Source organism: Diceros bicornis, chromosome 17 (genome assembly GCF_020826845.1).
Source record: "Diceros bicornis minor isolate mBicDic1 chromosome 17, mDicBic1.mat.cur, whole genome shotgun sequence".
Classification (NCBI taxonomy): Eukaryota; Metazoa; Chordata; class Mammalia; order Perissodactyla; family Rhinocerotidae; genus Diceros; species Diceros bicornis.
This window is the reverse complement of record NC_080756.1, coordinates 17337751-17358007: the sequence shown is the minus strand read 5'-3', so window position 1 is coordinate 17358007 and position 20257 is coordinate 17337751. Positions and strand designations below refer to the sequence as shown.

At 48.6% G+C, this 20257-nt stretch overlaps 1 protein-coding gene across 1 annotated transcript; it reads right to left on the bottom strand.

Moving 5' to 3' along the window:
• Positions 1–3650: 3650 nt before the first annotated feature.
• On the bottom strand, positions 3651–10062 carry KRT4 (keratin 4). The gene is made up of 9 exons (XM_058557526.1): positions 9374–10062; positions 7502–7716; positions 6469–6529; positions 6009–6104; positions 5287–5451; positions 4897–5022; positions 4242–4462; positions 3947–3981; positions 3651–3838 (listed from the first exon to the last, which is right to left on the bottom strand). Exons 1-9 carry the CDS (start codon positions 9833–9835, stop codon positions 3651–3653), a joined length of 1569 nt encoding a protein of 522 aa, XP_058413509.1. The 5' UTR covers positions 9836–10062.
• Positions 10063–20257: the final 10195 nt, after the last annotated feature.

The following is a 20257-nucleotide window of genomic DNA, read 5'->3' as shown; positions in this document are numbered from 1 at the left end:
CCTCGCTTTGCCTGTAACTCCCAAGAGGATTCTTCTGTCTGTCTGGTTTACCAAGTTATTTATGTACATGTTTTTATCTAGACATTATCATCTAGATTGAAAACTCCTTGAAAGCAGAGTCTATTCTTACTAAAACATGTCCTAGAACAGACTGGGCACTCAATAAACATTTGTTCATTCATTTACCCAGCATTTGTTAAACGTCTACTGTGTGGCAAGCACAGTGGCCCTGAAATATCAGGATGAATAATGCATTGTTCCTGCCCTTAAAGAATTCAAAGGCTAATGGATGGGTGGATGGATGGATGGATGGTGGGTGGATGGGTGGTAGATAGTGGATGGATGGATGGTGGATGGATGGATAGATGGTGGATGGATGGGTGGTGGGTGATGGATGGATGGATGGTGGGTGGATGGGTGGATGGGTGGTCACCGGTGGATGGATGGATGGTGGATAGTGGATGGATGGATGGTGGGTGGATGGATGGTGGATAGTGGATGGATGGATTGATGGTGGATGGATGGGTGGTGGGTGGTGGATGGATGGATGATGGAGGATGGATGGATGGTGGATTGGTGGATGGTGGATGGAAGTATGGTTGAAGATGGATAGGTGAATGGCAAATGGCAATCAAAACCCTTCCTCCAGAAAATCTCTTCCTAGCTCATCTAGTTTCTCCTTTGAATTCTTGAAATCAAATCCACAACACTTCAAGTGAAAAAACTGCAGATGCAGAGCAATTTTACTAGACCCCAAGTCAGCCAGGAAACCATGGGCAGCAATGACCCTGAGTTCTGGGGCTCCCGCCACGACCAAGACCCTCATGGCCACAGCCCTATACTCTCAGCCTATTCCCCAAGGGATAAAGAGGTGACTGCTCAGTCCCTGCTTTCAACACAGCAAAAAGCTGGACCAGGTGCTAAAACAGCTTCTTCCCTCACCCTGCCCCTTCCCTTTATCCTGGGCTGCCCACTATTACCATGTCCTGAGGGGTCACAAAGAGGGCACAGTCCCTCAATTATTTCCCCAGCTAGTTGTCTCACTAAACCCTGACCATCCACCCAAGACATGGTACTGGACGTACTTTATTCTGAGGTCCTCTGGTCTTAGAGTCCAAAGTAAGCTAAACCAAAATCCCACAATGGGACACTAAATAAACCCCTCTTTGCTATGTCCTTCTGTTTGTACTAGCAATGAGGGAGGGAGACCTCAGAAGTGGTGGCGAGAATTTTTGAAACTGAGAAGGCTGGACCCAGAGCAGAGGGTCTTGGTAAAGGGAGAGGGACCTATGCAAATATGGGCATTGCTTGGAAGCCAGGAGCCTGAGCCAAATCAAGGGTGAGGTTGCAGCCAAGGCTCGAAGTCCAGAGCTTGGAGAGTGCGGGTCAGGACAGATGAACCAAATAAATTGAGTTAAAGATTTGCCAACCCACAGTTGGGCCATTACGATGTGAGAAGCGATTTCAGTAAGCCTCAAGGTAAAGCATTTGGGGGGTCGGGGGGATGCTAGGTCCTGGGGCTCTCGAGGGGCATGTAATGCAACCTGTGTCTCCGTATTCCCCTGAACACAAAGAGCTGACCAGAATCCAATTCAAAAGATCTAGGAGAAGGGTGGCACCTGTTATCTCAGAAGTGGATTTTCCCCCCAGATAATCCCCTTTGACTAGTCAGCCAGCTCCAAACTTATGATCATGGCCAGGATCCTCCACTCCCCTGGACTGTTCTGGAAACAGATGCCAACATGAATGTTTTTCCTCTTTTATGTAAAACAGGAGTCTTCTTATACAAATAGACAACAAACACACTCACATAGCCACTTGCCTATAAATACAAACATGTTTATTCTAAGATCACATGCACATGTATAACCTACGACCTGACTTTGTGTGTAAATCGTTAAATTCAACTGAAGAGGCCCTGAGAGACCCAGCAGCACCACTCAGGCTGGCTACTGCCACCCTTCGCTTGCTCAGAGGGCGGGAGAAATTCATTTTCCTGCCCCTGGCTTCTCAGTGGGGCCCCTCACAACCTGCAACTTCTGGGTGGGTGAACTTGAGAAGTCCCTCCTCTGCTTCCAACCCTTGGCTCCTCCTCCCCACCCCAGAAACTCAGAAAAGAGCCAATTCAGCATTTTCCCCGGGGGAAGGGTGCGGCAATGGGAAGAAGTCAAAGACTTCCTGTTCTGACACAGGGGGTAAGCCCCGAGACAATGGGGAGATTACCTGGAGCTCTCTCGAGAGGAGCTCTCGTGAAGGACAGAGCCATCCAGCCCAGGGAGCGGCTGCTCCTGGTAAAAGGCCCCTGCTCAGGGAGCACAAACTCCTGAGATTAACCCTTGGCTGCTCTGCCCCTGCTACCCTGAGCCTGCCTCAGGGTCAGTGTAAAGGCCCTGTGGGCAGGGACTGCCTTGGGCAAATGATGTGCCCTTCTGTCTACACACAGTAAGGGCCCCACGGGCACTGCGTTGGAGGGATCAGAGTTTGAATGAACTCTCTGGCAGTCATGGGTGGGAGGCACCAACTGGGTGGCCAAGGGAATGAGCGTATTCTGCCCTGCAGTAGGAGAGATTTAGGTTAGACTGCACACAAGGAGTTGTGCAGTCTCTCTCCGGAGAAGGGAAGACTATGCTGCTCCAGGTATCGTGGAATCGGTCCAGTATAGAAACAGGATGTCCACAAAGGCTATACCCAGACCCCCACCTCTGACTGTCCTCACTCTCATTCTGCATTTCACCAACCAGAATCTCCAGGGCTGGCCCCAATCAGGCAACTTCACCCACTACTGCTCCAGAAGACCTGCCTCACCTTCCCCACTCTCGCCCTTGACCACCTGTCCTCACACCTGCCCTACACCCCACACCTCCCAACTTGGCCCCATTCTCTCCAGGTTCATGCAGGCTCAGCACTGAGATGGCCGGCCCTGGTTGCCTGTGATGGGCCGTCTTCGTATAACTGTTGGGTGTTTTGAACCTGTGCATCTGTTCTGTAGGCAGCCTTCAGGCTCCACACAGTGCACTTCTCCCTCAATAATCTGGGCAACTTAGAAGTAGAGACTTGAGAAATTAGCCAATGACCTTGATCTGTACAGACAGATCCCTCAGGCCCCAGCCTCCTTCACTTTCACCTGAATTCTGGAGACTTCTCCCCAGGGAACAAGTACAATTGCTCAGATAGAATGACAAAAGCATTTTATTGAAGATTCACCCAAAAATGGACAGAGGGAAGGAGAAGAGTTGGTGGGACTCTGAGTGGTTCTTGTCCTGATCTTGCAGAGCTAGTTGCTGCCAAGTGATTGGGAAGGAGTTTGGTCCTGATTTAGAGGGATATCCGGGATCTAGTGGGAGACAACATTGGGCTGGGAGGGGACATATGTGGCCCTGATAATTCTGGAGATGAAGCTCCTGGTTGTATTCTCCTCTGTCCATGGAGGTGAAGAGTCAGCTGACACCCCTCCCATTCCAGGTGAGTCACCAAACCCAAATCAAGAAGAAGCTACCAAACTCCAAGAGGGCAGAGTCTGTGCCCTGGCACTGAGGTGACACTCGTAAGACAAGCCCCAGAGGGGAAGAGTGGAGGCAGGGTGAGGGAAGCACAGAGACACCAGGGCTGGGCCCGGCTGGGCTCAGGGGGCTGCAGGAACCTCATCTTCTCTATCGGTAGGATCTCTTGGTCAAGGTGGTGGTAGAGATGGTCTTACTGCCAGAACTGCCACCAACACCAACACCATACCCAAAGCCACTTCCGGAGCCAGAGCCAAAACCACCACCCAGGCCAAACCCGGAGCCACTTCCTAATCCTCCGCCGATGCCTCCTGCACTGGCAGCACCACTGACCATGGCTGTGGGAGAGAGGCAAAGGACATGGTTATTCCAATAGTGCCGGCACCGGGAGTCTCAGCCCAAACCAGGATGAACAAACGGCCACAGCAGGGGCAGAAGGTACTTACAGATGCTCACGGCACTCTGGCATTCTCCAGACATCCTGTGGGGGCCAGAAAGAGCAGTGAGCCACAGCAAGCCCAGAGCCACGCTTTGTTCAATAAGCAAGTGTCAACACCTTTCCCATCTTTAAGGAGCCTTTAAGATTTAAGGCCTGCACGTGAACCTGTTATTCAACACTGTCCTGGTTTGTAATGCACCAGCGCAGCACTGAAGCAAGTGGCCCAGCAGAGGTGCCCTGGACCTGCCATGGCTCTAGACCTCTCCATTCCTCTTGCTCCCACCCTGCCTTCCCCCCCTCACCGGCTCTCCTCGCCCTCCAGCAGCTTGCGGTAGGTGGCAATCTCGATGTCCAGGGCCAGCTTCACGCTCAAGAGCTCCTGGTACTCGCGCAGCATCCGGGCCAGCTCCTCCTTGGCCTTCTGCAGGGCAGCCTCCAGCTCTGTGCGCTTGCTGTAAGCATCTTTTAGGGCCAGCTCCCCACGCTGCTCTGCATCAGCCACAGATGCCTGCAGAGTCTCGCACTGTGGACAAGGGCATGGGACCGGCAACATCAGTGTCCTGCTGTCAAGACATCTACGTCTCTCTCCTCTCCTGTAGCAGCTTTGCTTCAGTTAAGATGTCAGGATTCTGTTTGTCCTTCTACCCACCTTCCCTGACTCTTATGCACTTCATTCACTCCAGCCAGGGTCCACCAATGCCCCCACCCAACTGTTTAGATGAAGATAAGCAAAAACCAATGAAAAAGAGCCAAGAAACCTTAACTACTGGGGTGTCATAGTCATATTAACTAGGATATTGCTGGAAAGATCTAGGTACGGCTTATACAAAGAGCTACAAATCCCCTGCAAACAAGCTCGGGATCTTCTAGCCTGACGCCTTATCTGCCTGCCTACTATGGAAACATCTGCCTTAGGCCCCCGGCCCTGGACTGCAGCTGGAAGGCGGGGACACCTACCTGCTTCTTGACATTCTCAATCTCGGCCCGCAGCCTCTGAATCAACCTGTTGAGCTCTGAAATCTCATTCTTGGTGTTCTTCAGGTTGTCACCATGTAGGTCAACTGAGGTCTGGAGCTGCTGGACCTGATTCCCAGGAGACACAGGGAACCAGGGGTCAGGCGTGTTTGGGTAGGGTCTATTTTCAAGTGAACTCAGCAAAAATAGCCACGTGGCAGGGATAATACAAAATGTCACATAATCTCAAATCAGACTAGGATCAGTGATGCCTGGAAGAATCAGTTCATCTCCGACCTCTCTTGGGCTCGAGCTGATAATCTCCTGCTCGCAGACATGAAAAGCAGAGCCCCAGAAGCCACTCCCAACTCCTGAGAGATCCCCAACACCCACCTTGGTCTGGTACAGCGCCTCAGCCTCGGCCTTGCTCCTCTGGGCGATCTCCTCGTACTGGGCACGGACCTCGGCAATGATGCTGTCCAGGTCCAGGTCTCGGTTGTTGTCCATGGACAGGACCACGGATGTGTCACTGACATGGCTCTGCATTTGGGACAGCTCCTGCGGGGAAAATGTCTCACATCAGGCCTCCTAGAGAGCCTTCCCTAATCTCTGACACCAGAAATCTCCTATCATCGTGGAAATGGCCATGCCACAGGCTCAGACGGAAGCAGAGTTGGCATTCCCAATGTGTAGAGAGAAGAGGAAGAGGTAAGTTTCTATGTCGAAATCAAGCGGTTGGTGACATTTCAAGACAGAAAAGCAATGCTTGTGGTCTTTACTGCTCCCTAGGAACTATATGCCACTCCATGCCAGTGGGCGCTCAGTATGTTGGGTGGAAGGAAATGGAATGGATCCATTTCACTAGAGAAATACTAGTTGGCAATAAATTCCATCTCATGCAATCTTTAGATCTAATCACCTCTTCTAAGGCAACATCTTTTGCGAACCTCTCGGTTGAATCTCTCACTTCGACCCTTTCTCTCCCTGACCTTGCTGAGAGCCTACTGCCCTGAAGTAAGGGAGCTAGAGTCCTTTCAAAGAACTGTGAACTCTAACCAGCAGCCTAACAGATGGAGGATTCCCTTCCCTGAATGGAGGAAGGATGGAGTCCTCACCGCAGCATAGAGGGCCCTCAGGAAGTTGATCTCGTCATTCAGGGCTTCCACCTTGGCATCCAACTCCACTTTGTTCATGTAGGCGGCGTCCACGTCCTGCAGAGGAGGAGGGGGGATAGGAGACAAGGGGCAGGAGCTACAATAGGGGGCAGGCGTTGCTAAGCAACACATACAGGTATTCTCAGCAGCATCTGGGAAAGGCTTCTCAGCACCAGGTGAGGTGGGGAGGGACTGATCATTTGACATATTCTGCCCCAAAAGCCCCCTGCGGACGTGAAGGTTAATTATCCAAATGGGCTTTTTTCCCAACCTTAATTCCTTAGGACCTGGTTCAGTTAGATCTGGATGGTACCGAGTCAGGTGAAGATGAGACAGAGGTGGACAAACTCATGATTCAAGTCAAAGACCACCCTGAGGGCAGGAGTCCCTCACAGCACCCCCATCCTCCTTTCTCTCTCACCTTCTTAAGGACCACAAAGTCATTCTCAGCAGCTGTGCGCTTGTTGATCTCATCTTCATACCTGGGGTTGGGAACGGGAAGGAAAAGACAAAAGCCCCAAAACGAGTAGTATTTCTCGGCTCTCTCCTGCTGGTTTTCAGACATCGAACCATTTGGAAATATCCAGCTACTTTTGGCTACATTTCCCCATGTTCATACAGACACTCATTCAACCTGCATTTATTGAATAATTACCATGTATGAGGTACCAGTCTAGACCCTGATTTATTCAGAGAAGTGGAAACCAAACCTTTAAAAGACTGTTTTCAAGAGATAAGATGTGAGGAGGGGAACCAGCAATGATCTGGTTGATTTTATTTCCACAGAAGGGCTGTCCTTTGGGCCATTTGGTGGATTAAATTCTCAGGAATGTTGCCCACACTCCAATTCCCTTTGTTTCACGTGGGAGTGAATTGAGACAGGGTTGGTATTTTCTCAGCTCCATCCCATAGTGAGCATAATAAGAGCTACTGTGGATTGAATGTTCCTTATACACCCAGCCCTATGCTACGTGCCTTCTCTACCTTTTTCAATTTCATTTAATTCTCACAACCTATAAGATGGGACTATTATCCCCATTTTAAAGATGAAGAAAACTGAGATTCAGAGAGGTCAAGCAATGAACCCAAGATCACATAGCTAGTAAGTGGAGGAATCAGTGTTCAAACCAGGTCCACCTGGCTCTACAACCTGCATTCTTCTGACTATGCTGTACTACTTTTATCTGTTTGGTTTCTAATCTTGTATGTAGATGGCAAGCCCAGCTCCCTGAATGTATCACTCATTTTATGTTTGGGGCAATTTAGGATTACTAGACCTCACCCCATTAAAATGTGACCATGCAGAAGCAGGGGAACAGACTAGAGGACCTTCCTGACCGCTTTGGGATATCTTCAGAGCCTGGGATTCTGAATGAATGGAGAGGAGCCCAGGGAGCCTGGGGCACGGCTGGGCAGATTTGTAGGGTGGTGTCCTCTCCTACCCCCCCACGTACTTGGTCTTGAAGTCCTCCACGCTGTCCTGCATGGTCTTCAGCTCAGACTGCAGACGTACTTTGTCATTGGCCAAGGTATCCACCTGCTTCCTCAGGGCACTGAGGTAGGCCTCAAAGAAGGGCTCTAGGTTTTTGCTGGATGTAGTGGTTGTCTGCTGCTGGAGGAGTTTCCACTTGGTCTCCAGGACCTTGTTCTGTTGTTCTAAGAACCGCACCTGTGTTTTGAAAAGGCGCCGACCAACTGATGAGGGACTGAAGCTTTGGCGGGAGGGCTGGCCAAGGCCAACAGCAGCCCAGTCAATCCAAGCCAACCAGGTGGCCCAAGAGCCACCCAAGCAGGGCCACCATGTCACAACTCCAGGCACCATCCCCTGGAATCAACATGGTGGCCCCGCTCGTGAGCGCATGGCAGCAAATGGGCCGTGCGGGCTGTGGAGAACAGAGCTCAGCCAGAGCAGCGGGGCCTGACCGTGCAGCAAGAACGCTTCCCCCACAGGGATCCAGAGGCCCTGGGGTGAGTTGCTGAGATGAACATTGAACTTCTACGAAACAATAAAATAAAATAAAATTAGAAAATACAACCACAGTCTAAGGGCTTGCATTCAAAGTGATCCTGACCCAAGGAAAAGGAATATAAATTCACTGAAGACTTTCTAAATAAGCTTACTTATAAAGGGACCTGGCATGTCCCTGTGAACCTGTGCACAGCTGAGTGTCGCTATTTCAGATCAAGGCCCTAGACAGATTCAGAGCCTCAGCTAGACTCAGTCACGCAGGGGGACTTCCCTGAACTTTCCCTGTCTCCAGGAAAAGATCGAGCCAGATGAACCCAGGCAGCAGTGTAGTGTGACATTTCCACTTCACGTGCTTCAGAATCGAAAGGAAAGCAGGCAAGGGTGACTGATCACAGTGTAAACCCAAAAGGAGAGATGAGACAAAGAAGCACCAAATCTTTAGTCCTGCTGTTACAGCTGTATGTCCTACAGTCACAATAAAGCCTCCTTAAGCTCCTATGGGTTTATTGAAACTAGCGAGAAGAGCAAATATTCCCACTTGCTCTGCTCCAAGACTGTTTATTCTGGCCCCATACATCTGAGACCACTGGGACCTCACTGCCCGGAGAACCAGGGCGTCCTTGGCCAAATGTGCTTCTCCCACCCATCCAGTCACGAATCTGCTGCTGCCTCAGCTCTCTGGGGCTGACCTGCTTGCCACCATCCATCATCCCTGACTATAACTGAGCTTAAAGGATGACTCTCCAGACCACGTGGAAGAGGAAGTCGGACTACAAAAGAAAAGGAGAGACCCATCCCCTCCTCTCCTCAAACAGACCCAGAAAAATGAGCAATTTTGCCCAGAGTCAGGAGGATGAAAGCGAGGACGTTTTAAGATCCTGTTGGGACCTAGAATCCGCCATTGGGGTCAGTCCCTTTTTGGGAAACAAGCCTGGTTTTCTTCTGCTCCAACAACAGATGTGCCAATAGTTAAATTATTATATTAACTATAATTAATCATTAGTTAATTATTAAATTATTAACCATGTTATTTTCGAAACTAAAATCTGAGAAGAAGCAGGGAAAGAATGAACCCACTTTATAGCTGAGGTGACTGGACCAGAAAAGTTGGATGATTTGCCCAGGAACACACAGCACATCTAGGAAGCCCAAATAGTGACGGCTTTGCGCTACCCGCCCACCAGCTATGGAATGAAAGAAAAAGGCTCAGAGTAATGACTCCCTGTAACATCTGGATAAACGGAGGCCCAGAGAAGTTCAGTGGTTTTCCCAATGCCAGTGGCAGTCACAGGTCTGAGATCCCAGGATGCAGGAACCCTGGCTTCTACCACATTGTCTGGCCAAGTGGACAGCTCACCTTGTCGATGAAGGAGGCGAACTTGTTGTTGAGGGTCTTGATCTGCTCCCGCTCCTCAGTCCGGACCTTCTGGATCTCAGGGTCAATCTCCACATGGAGGGGGGTCAGCAGACTCTGGTTGATGGTGACTTCCTGAATCCCCCCAGCAGGGCAGACGGCGAAGCCAGCACCACCCCGTCCACTGAAGGAGCTCCCAAATCCACCGCCAAAGCTGCCGGCACTGAAACCTCCCACAGCCCCAAATCCGGCACCTTGACGGGCCCCGGCCACGCTGATGGAGATGCTCTTGTTCCCCCCGAGGTTGTAGAGGCTCCTGCTGCCGAAGCCCCCAGAGGAGCAGCGGCCCGCGCCCCCAGACACGGAGAGCGAGCTGAAAGCTGCCCTCTTGCCCCCGCCTACGATGGCCGAGCCACAGCTAAAGCCCCGGGACCCGCCTAGAACACGCTGCTGTCTGGCGATCATGACTGGAGAGCGGAGAGGGAGCTCGGAGTTGTCAGAGAGACACGAGAGAGGCCAGGCCGTGAATGCCGCAGCCCTAGCCTGGGTCCTTTATATGCGCTGGAGCAGCAGGGCTTGGTTGCAGGGGCATAAAGGGAAAAATCTGAAACATCTCTGGGCTTGGCCTTTGGCACCAGCCCATCCTTCTCGCACTTGCTGAGCGTGTCACCAAACACACCTACAGAAGTCATTCGGAGGGCACAAGTCACTGGGATCCCAGCATACTCCGCTCCAGGAGAACCTGAACCGGTGCCCCAGGGCCGCCTGGATCAAGGGCCCCTGCCTGGGCCCAGCCCTCCAGGCCCCCGCCCCCTGCCTTCCATCTCACCGGCCTCCCCGTGGCCTCCCCGCTCCAGACAAGACAACCTCTCGCTGCACAGAATTTGGAACCTGAGAGCCTGGGTTCAAGTGCACGGCCTTTCCCTGACCAGCTCTGCAGACCTGGAGCCGGTCGCTCTCTGAGATTCTGTTGCTTCACCTGTAAGTTGGAAATAATACAAATATTTACCTTTGCCTCCTGTCAGGACGCGGTGAGATCATGATTAACGGAGTGCTTTGTAAACTGTCAGAGGCTGCACGTGCATTTGTGTTATCATCATCACTGTTCTTCCATGTGCTTGCCCCACGCACACATACGAAAGGGGTTGTCCAGGTTACAGCCATATAGCCTCCCAAACCCAGAGCAAGACGCACTTCGACTTGACACACAGTCACTGGGAACCTACCGTGTGCCCGGCGTGGAGCTAGGGATGGAGTAGACAGAGGTGGGAGGAGAAAAAACCCGCCCTAATAAAACCCTGACCCTCTGCCTCTGGCCACAGAACTCACGTTCCTTCTCCGGCCTCCATTCAGCTCTGGGTTTGCAGGCTTCTAGATCAGTGTTCTCCGGGCGGGGTCCTCACTGTGTGCATCCTGCTGCTCCGTTTGCTGGCCAGCTGTTTGCTCGGGTCCGCAGGACAGAGCGTGTTCTGTTTTCCCATAATCCCAGCATTCGGGGCAGGAGTTTGTAACTTTTTTGGTGCTGGGGACCTCTTTTTTGGCAGAATGGTGAAACCCATGAGCCCCTTCTCAGAGCAATGTTTTCAAATACAAGATCCTAGTTTTAAGCCCTACCTTAAATTCTTCCCCATTGAGTGCAACAGATCTGTGTTCAGATCCCACCTGTTGCCACTAACCAGCTGTGTGGTCTTGGGCAGGTCACTTAACCTCTCTGAACCCATTCAACCCCTCCTTTCATCTATAAAGTGGGACACCTGCCTCATAGGTAATGAGACGACAGGCCTACAGTGCCTGGCACATAGTAGGTCAGCGGGCATTCATTCTTTTCCTGCCTGGGTTTGCCATTGCCACTCTCTAGGAGAAATGACATGAATCTGCATCCCCCAACCCTTCTCAACCCCTCACGAGACTGATATTCCAAATCCAGGAAACAGCAGCGATCGGGGCCTGGGTAATTCTCACAGGCCTGAGCTGCCCCTGACCGAATGAAAGCTGACCACGGCAAAAATGAACGCTCCCTCCATGCAGAGAGAGAGGGCGGGGCCCGCCAGGTGAGAAGAGGGTGGTGAGGGTTCAGGCGTGGGGGGCAGGGCTGCAGGGAAGGCTGGGCTGGCTGGGAGCTCTCTCTCCTCCGCCAGCTCCTCCTCTCTCCCCACCTCCACCCTCATCCTCCGTCTCTGCCCCCCCTCTGACCTCTCCCCTAATCTACACCTCACTCTCTGTCCCGTCCACCTCGGCATCTGCTGAGCTCTCCCTGCGCCCGCCCCTGCCCAGGTGGCCTCTGAGTAGATGGAGAGGGGGTGGAGGAGCCGTGGCAGTGAGGACAGGAGGCCCCGGGCTCCATCAAAGGTGCGTGGGAGAAAGCCCGAGGGATGGTCTGTCCACCTGTAGTAAGGGAGCCTTCTAGAGCGAGGACCATCTCCTACAGGGACAAGGTTGACCTTCACTCACCCTTTCAGTGTCTTTATTGAGGGCCAACTGTGCAGACCCCGTGCTGGATGCTTTATATACACATTAGCATTTCCTCTTCCTAAAAGTTCCTTGAGTCGGCATCACAGCCATGCTCACAAATGATGACTTGGTAGCTTGGGGAGGTGAAGTAGCCCCCGGGATCACACAGTAGCATGTGGTGGGGCCAGGTCTGGAACCCACATCAGTCTGGTCCCAAAGCCTCTGCACTCTGGCCTCTCCAGAGAAGTAGGAAGTTGGTTTGCCTAATTTGTGCAGCAGTCAGTCCAGAATTAGGCACCTGAGCAAACCTGATTGAACCGACTGTTCAGGTCAAGGGGGCTCTGAGGGCAGCAGCATCCCAGGCACTACTGATGTCCACCCTGACCCCAGGTGGGCCCGGCTGGGCAGGAAGGTGGAGCTACTCCAGGTCTCTGGGCTGCAGGTGCAGGAGCAGAGACCTGGGGCCACCCCCTGGGGGAGCTGAGGTCTGAATGTCTGGTTTCCTACCACGAGAGGAGGTAGGGCTGTCGCCAGGATGGCAGCCTGAGTGAGGGCCCAGAGCTCAGACCCCTGGCTGCCTCACCTTCACCTCCTACTCACGCTCCATTCTCCCGGCTCCCCTGGGGTTTGCCGAGGACTTCGTGGGCTGGGAGGAGGAACTGCATCCTCAGAGCCCCAAGGTGGCCCATGACATGTCATTGTGTCTTGTGGTCTGTGGCTGTGACACTCCAGGACCAGGAGAAAATGACATGGTGTGTTGTACCTAAAGTCATGTCCACTTGTGTCCAGTGCTCCAAACAAAAGGCAAGCGGAGGTGGAAGGGATTTGGGGGGAAATGCTATTTAACATACAGTCAATCCTACTTTGTGCCTATGGGGCACCCAAACTGTGGAGCCACGGCTGCGGTACTTCTCGCAAAGTTAACTCTAAATTGAGGCATACTCCATCTCTGAGACAACAAGAAAGATGAGGGAAAGGCCGTAGTGCTTTTCAGGTAGAAGGGACTCTCATTTAGAGCTGCCGTTATGTGCGGGACACTGGGTGATTTCCTTATAACAGGTCCATTCCTCACAGCTACCCTGCAAAAGAGGTGTTGTAATGCTCAGTTTAGAGCTGCAGACATTGAGGCTCAGAGAGGTTAAGTAACGTGCTTGAGGTCACCCAGCTAGGATGATTGGTAGAGGTGGGAGGCAGTCCTATCTGCCTGTCTTCAAAGACTGGGACCTTAACCTCTAGACCACAATGCTTTGTATCAGCAACTCTGCTCACACAACACCTGCAGAAACAAATACACCACAACTTGTACAGACCCGTAGCTTGCGGTCCAGCAGAGCAGCAGCAGGGTCCTGGCCAGCACGCCGCATGGTCTGCAGAGGTGTCTCAGCTCCTTCTATCCTTGCCTTCATCACGTGATTGGTTGTTATGTGGCCCTGTCCCTAAAAGTACCCAGTAAGGTGTGACATTGTCCTGAGGGGCCAATTCTGAGTCCTCCAATTAACTAAATGCAAATTACCTTAATTACAAACCCTCTAATAAACCCAAACCAGACAGGAAGAAAGTTCTAGACTAGAGCTATATCCTGTGGCCTTATTATTAAGTCAGAATTGCCAGAAGCTTACCAAATCCTCAAAGAGTAGCATGAGGAACTGAAGGGAGACATAAAGAAGAACTTCTTATGCAAGAGAGCTCAAGTGAGAGGGGCAGAGGAGAGTCTCTCCCCCCGACAATGGAAAGGTGCCACCTGCCTACCTGGGCCAGAGGCAGGGGATTGGACCAGGTGACTCGACCTGGCAGCAAGAGCTCAAAGCTGGTCCCCACCCCAGCCCCACAGCTTCCGCTATTGTCCTCCATGACCTTCCTCATCTGGCAGCTGTTCCCGATCCTGTCAAAGAGGGCTCAGCAGCTGACAGGGGTGTGGAGCAGGGGCAGGAGGGAGTGTTTGCTTAGGGCTTTCTGGGCGAGGGAGGCAAGCCCTCGCGTTCAACCCTGGGATTATGGGGATCCCGAGGGCTGCTTTCTCTCTCAGCCCCCAGCCTGGTGTGTGGTGTGGGAAAGCACCCCACCCTCCCAGGCCGTTCGGTCACCCAGCTTCGGCCGCCCCACTGGGCCTGAGTCACTGTTTGGGGAGCCAAAGCCAAGGTGGGGATCAGAGACTCTGCAGAAAAGGACCAGTCAGCATTTCAGGAAGGGGCCGGCGAGGGCAGTGGGAGGGTGGGGCCCATTTGTAAAACAGATAAAAAGAGAGATGCTCTGATGGGTGCAGAGCAGGGGACCATGAGCCTTCTCATCTGCTGGCCTCCCCCTGCCCCCTGATAGCAGCCCCTGGGGAACTCAGTGTGGAAACCCCTGTGTCCGGACCTCTCCCTGCCTTCAACGAGTATTTCTAAGTAACGCGGTGTTGTTAGTGGATCTTCCTGGCCCGTGATATTATCTCTGAGTTTTATTCCATGATAATTAAAACTGTCTCTGTTTAGTTTTTAAGCCCTAAATATAATTTCAATAAAAGTGTTTGTTCGTTTTACTCTGCCATTAGCAAGTTCTTCCCCTCTCTCAGCCCCAGCTTTCTCACCTACAAAATGAAAGGTTTGGACTAGATTGCATCCGAAGTCCCTGCAGCTCCAGTGCCCGCTGCTTCTCTATCCCTTTTTCTATAAAAGCAGCATAATCCAGTTGTTAGGCACTGGGGCTCTGGAACCAGACCGCTTGGATTCCACGCCCAGCTCTGCTGCTTACTAGCTGTGTGAACTTAGACAAGTCACTTGACCTCTCTGTGCCTCAATTGCCTCATCTGCAAGATGGGGATGGTACCTGTACTTCTCGCCTAGGCTGTTGTGAAGAGTGAACAGTTGGAGGGTTGGCAGCAGTGCGGGCACACAGTAAGCACTGGGTAAACATTAGCTATTCTTCCTATAAGGGGAGGGTCTACACTCCATGCCCCTGAGAAGAGGAGCCTCACTCTGAAAGTGTGACTGTCTCTGGTGACCACCCAGGTTGGTGGGGTAGAGCTGAATTTGCCAAGTGCCAGGCCCTTGTGTTCCTAAGCTGTGGCTTAGGATGTGGCTCAAATCCCTCAGCTGGCATTTCCATAACCCAGGTGGGAGCTTCCACAGGACATGTCTGGGCTCTTTCGAGGAGGACTGAGTGACCAGGTTCAGAGTGGAGGGGGGGAAATCAAGAAGAGTTCATTCCACCAGGAGCTCTAAGGATCCCAAGGAGGGGAGGGGCGCCATGATAGCCTCGGCTCTGGCCCATGGATTTGGCAGCAGGATTCTGGGGTGTGGGGGGCGCAGGGCCGGGAGGTCAGCCAGTTGGAAATTACTTGGGTGTAGTTTAAGGAGTAGGGTCCAGGCTCAGAGTAGGGAGCTATGGAGATGAAGGGGGAAAGGAGTGACTCCGAGAGACGCAGTGGAGAAAGGATCAATAAGATTCGGAGAGCGATGGAAGCGGTGGGGGACAGAGGTGGCTTCTGTGGAGAAAGGACTTGGGCCTGAAATCAGCAGCCCTGGACACCACTGACCAGTTCCACAGCTGCAAGTGTGAAAGTTAGCTTCTGAGTCTTAATTGCCTCACCTGTAAAATGGGGTATTGCGTGCCCCACACTGAATTTTGGGGCTGCTGTGAGGGTCACGGGCAAAGTAATGTATTTGTGAACCACAAAATCCAATTAAAATGTGGATTTTTTTCCAGTTTTATTGAGCTATAAGTGACATACAACATTGTATAAGTTTAAGGTGTACAGCATGATGACTTGACATATGTATATATTGCAAAATGATTACCATAATAAGTTTAGGGGCCGGCCCAGTGGCATAGCGGTTAAGTTCGTGCACTCCGCTTTGGCAGCCCAGGGTTCGTGGGTTCGGATCTTGGGCACCGACCTATGCACCGCTTATCAAGCCATGCTGTGGCGGTGTCCCACATATAAAGTAGAGGAAGATGGGCATGGATGTTAGCCCAGGGCTAATCTTCCTCAGCAAAAAGAGGAGGATTGGCAACAGAAGTTAGCTCAGGGCTAATCTTCCTCACCAAAAAATAAAAATAAAAAAATAAGTTTAGTTAATGCCATCACCTCATATAGTTACAAAAAAAATTTTTTTCTTTGTGATGAGAACTTTTAGGACTTACTCTCTTAGCAACTTTCAAATATACCATACAGCACTGTTAACTATAATCATCGTGTTGTACTTTACATCCCCAAAATGTATTTATCTTATAACTGGAAGTTTCCATCTTTTGACATCTTTCCCCTGCCTCTGGTAACCACAAACCTGATCTCTTTTTCTATGAGGTTTTTTTAGATTCCACATGTGAGTGAAATCATATGGTATCTGTCTTTCTCCATCTGACTTATTTCACTTAGCATAATGCCCTCAAGGTCCATCCACGTCGGTGCAAGCCACAAGATTTCCTTATTTTTTGTGGCTGAATAATATTCCGTTGTATATATATCCCACATCTTCTTTATCCCTTCATCCATTGATGGACACTTAGGTTGTTTCCATGTCTCAACTATTGTGAATAATGCTGTAATGAAGATGGAGGTACAAATATTTCCTCGACATAGTGATTTTTTTTCCTTCAGGTATATACCCAGAAGTGGAATTGCTGGATCGTATGGTAGTTCTATTTTTAATTTTTTGAGGAGCCTCCATACTGTTTTCCATAGTGGCTGCACAAATTTACATTCCCACCAACAACACACAAAAACTTTTCTCCACTTCCTCACCAAAACTTGTTATCTCTTGTCTTTTTGATAATAACCATTCTAACAGGTGTGAGGTGATATCTCATTGTGGAATTGATTTGCATTTCCCTGATGATTAGTGATGTTGAGCACCTTTTCATGTACCTGATGGCCATTTGAATATCTTCTTTGGGAAAATGTCTATTCAGGTCTTTTGTCCATTTTTTAATTGCATTATTTGGTTTTTTTGCTTTTGAGTTGTATGAGTTATTTATATATTTTGGATGTTAACCCCTTATCAAATATACAGTTTGCAAATATTTTCTCCCATTCCATATGTTGCCTTTTCATTTTATTGATCATTTCTTTTGCTGTGCAGAAGATTTTTGGTTTGATGTAGTCCCACTTGCTTATTTTTTATTATGTTGCTTACGCCTTAGGTGTCATATCCAAAATATCATTGCCAAGGCCCATGTCAAGAAGCTTTGTCCCTGTTTCCTTCTATCGGTTTTATGGTTTCAGTTCTTACGTTTAAGTCTTTAATCCATTAAAGAATTAATTTTTGTGAGTGGTGTAAGATATTTTCATTCTTTTACATGTGGATATCCAATTTTCCCAGCACCATTTATTGAAGAGACTGTCTTTTCTCCATTGAGTATTCTTGGCTCCTTTGTCAAATATTAGTTGGTTGTATATGCATGGGTTTATTTCTGGGCTCTTGATTCTGTTTTGCTGATCTGTGTGTCTCTTTTTATGCCAGTACTGTTTTGATTAATACAGCTTTGTAATATAGTTTGAAATCAGGAGGTGTGTGTTTCCTCCAGCTTTGTTCTTCTTTCTCGGGATTTCTTTGGCTGTTTGGGGTCTTTTGTGGTTTCACAGGAATTTTAGGATTTTTTTTCTACTTTTGTAAAAAATGCTATTAGAATCTTGATAAACATTGCATTAAATCTATAACTGGCTTTGAGTAGTATGGGTAATATTAATTCTTTTAATTAATATTACTAATTAATTTTAACTAATATTACTACTTTTGGTTTAATTAATATTACTTTGGGTAATATTAATTCTTCTTCAAATCCATGAACATGGGATATCTTTCCATTTATTTGTATCTTCTTCAATTTCTTTCATCAATGTCTTATAGTTTTCAGTCTCAAGATCTTTCACCTCCTTGGTTAAATTTATTGCTAAGTATTTTATTCTTTTTGAGGCTATTGTAAATGAGGTCATTTTCTTTATTTCTCTTTCAGGTAATTTGTTTGTTAGTGTATAGAAATGCTACTGACTTTTGTATGTTGATTTTGTATCCTACCACTTTACTGAATTCATTGATTAGATCTAACAGTTATTTGGTGGAGTCTTTAGGATTTTATATATATAAAATCATGTCATCTGCAAACAGAGAAAATTTTACTTCTGCCTTTCCAATTCTGACAGCTTTTATTTCTTGTTCTTGCCAGATTGCTCTGGCTAATACTTCTAGCACTATACTGAATAGGAGTGGTGAGAGTGGGCATCTTTGTCTTATTCCTGATCTTAGAAGAAAAGCTTTCAACCTTTCACAATGTTAGCTGTGGGCTTGTCATACATGGCCTAGTTTGTTGATAGTTTTTATCATGAATAGGTGTTGAATTTTGTCGAACACTTTTTCTGCATCTATTAAGATGATCATATGATTTTTATCTTTCACCCTATTAATGTGATGGATCACATTTACTGATTTATGTGTGTTAAACCATCCTTGCAACCCAAGGATGAATCCCACTTGATCATGGTGTATAATCCTTTTAATGTGCTGTTTAATTCAGTTTGCTAGAATTTTTTTTTTTGAGGAAGACTGGCCCTGAGCTAACATCTGTTGCCAATCTTCCTCTTTTTTCTCCCCAAAGCCCCAGTACATAGTTGTATATCGTAGTTGTAGGTCCTTCTAGTTCTTCTATGTGGGACGCTGCCTCAGCATGGCTTGATCAGTGGTGAGTAGGTCTGCGCCCAGGATCAAAACCTGTGAACCCCGGGCTGCCGAAGCAGAACAAGTGAACTTAACCAGTACACCACCTGACCCGCCCCCCAGTTTGCTGGAATTTTGCTGAGAATTTTTGCATCTATTTTCATCAGGGATATTGGCCTGTAGTTTTCTTTTCTTGTGGTGTCCTTATCTGGCTTTGGTGTCAGGTATCCTGGCCTTGTAAAATGAGTTTAGGATTGTTCCCTTCTATCCAATTTTTTGGAAGAGTTTGAGAAAGATTGGCGTTAATTCTTTAAATGTGTGGTAGAATTCACCCCTGAAGCCATCTGGTCCTGGGCTTTTCTTCACTGGAAGATTTCTTGATTGCTGATTCCATCTCCTTACTAGTAATTGGTCTGTTCAGATTTTCTATTTCTGTCTGGTTCAGTCTTGGTAGGTTGTATGCTTCTAGGAATTTACCCGTTTCTTCTAGGTTGTCCAGTTTGTTGGTGTATAGTTGTTCATAGTAGCCTCTTATGATATTTTGTATTTCTGTGGTATCAGTTGTAACATGTCCTCTTTCATTTATAATTTTGTTAATTTGGGTCTTCTCTCTTTTTTCTTGGTGGGTCTAGCTAAAGCTTTGTCAATTTTGTTTATCTTTTCAAAGAACCAAACTCTTAGTCTTTTTAAACTTTTCTATTGTCTTCCTCTTCTCTATTTCACTTATTTCTGCTCTAATCTTTATTATTTCCTTCCTTCTGCTAAATTTGGGCTTAGTTTGTTCCTCTTTTTCTAGGTCTTTGAGGAGTAAAGTTAAGTTGTCTATTTGAGATCTTTCTATTTTCTTGATGTATGCATTTATAGCTGTAAACTTCTCTCTTAGAACAGCTTTTGTGGCAGCCCATAAGTTTTGGTATGTTATTTTTCCATTTTCATTTGTCTCAAGATACTTTTTTCTTTCCCTCTTAATTTTTTCTTTGATTTATTGGTTATTCAGGAGAGTGTTGTTTAATTTCCATGTATTCATGAATTTTCCACTTTTCCTCCTGTTATTGATTTCTAGTTTCATACCACTGTGGTTAGAGAAGATACCTGGTATGATTTCAATCTTCTTGAATTTGCTAAGACTTGTCTGTGTCCTAACATATGATCTATCCCAGAAAATGTTCCGTATGCACTTGAGAAAAATATGTGTTCTACCGTTGTTGGAAAAATGTGGATTTTTATTGATGATTGGATGTGAGGGCTGAGAGAAAAATCATCTGACTCCTAGATGATGAGCTGGGAAACCAGAAGCCAGGGGGAAGGAAAGCAAAGGGAACTGATTCTTGTCAAGACCCTCATAAGCCAGACGCTTTACACATGTTCTCATCACACCTTGCTTTTATAAAGAGGAAACTGGGGCTCAGAGAGGTAACATAACTTGCCCAAGGTCACACAGCTAGTAATTGGCAGAGCTGGGATTTAAACCCAAGTCTGCCTAGTTCTGAAGCCCAAGATCTCCCCACTGAAAAATCATGCTGCCTGCCCCACAGAGTTAGAGGACTCAATAGCATCAGGGGATGGGCTGGGTATTAGGCAGCTGCTCAGTAGCTGGGACCTGCCTTGAACAACTTACCTATTCCCTCGAGCCTTCTGTGAACTCTGCAAGGGAGCGAGTAAGAGCCGAGGGCTAGAGCGGTGATGGTATTAGGCTAATGTGGTTTTAGCATGGTGATTGGAGCATAGTGAGCATGTGGTTGCTGCTGCCTCCACCATCAGGGGGTTAATCAGTTGACAACTTCAGTTCCCCAGGCAGGAC

Excerpts from the sequence above, each read along its gene's own strand:
- KRT4 (XM_058557526.1), bottom strand. The coding sequence starts at position 9,835 with ATGATCGCCAGACAGCAGCGTGTTCTAGGCGGGTCCCGGGGCTTTAGC. Across the intron at positions 5,452-6,008 it reads TGAGGGCCCTCTATGCTGCG|GAGCTGTCCCAAATGCAGAG; the intron begins GTGAGGACTCCA and ends TTTTCCCCGCAG. Across the intron at positions 5,023-5,286 it reads AGGCGCTGTACCAGACCAAG|GTCCAGCAGCTCCAGACCTC; the intron begins GTGGGTGTTGGG and ends CCTGGGAATCAG.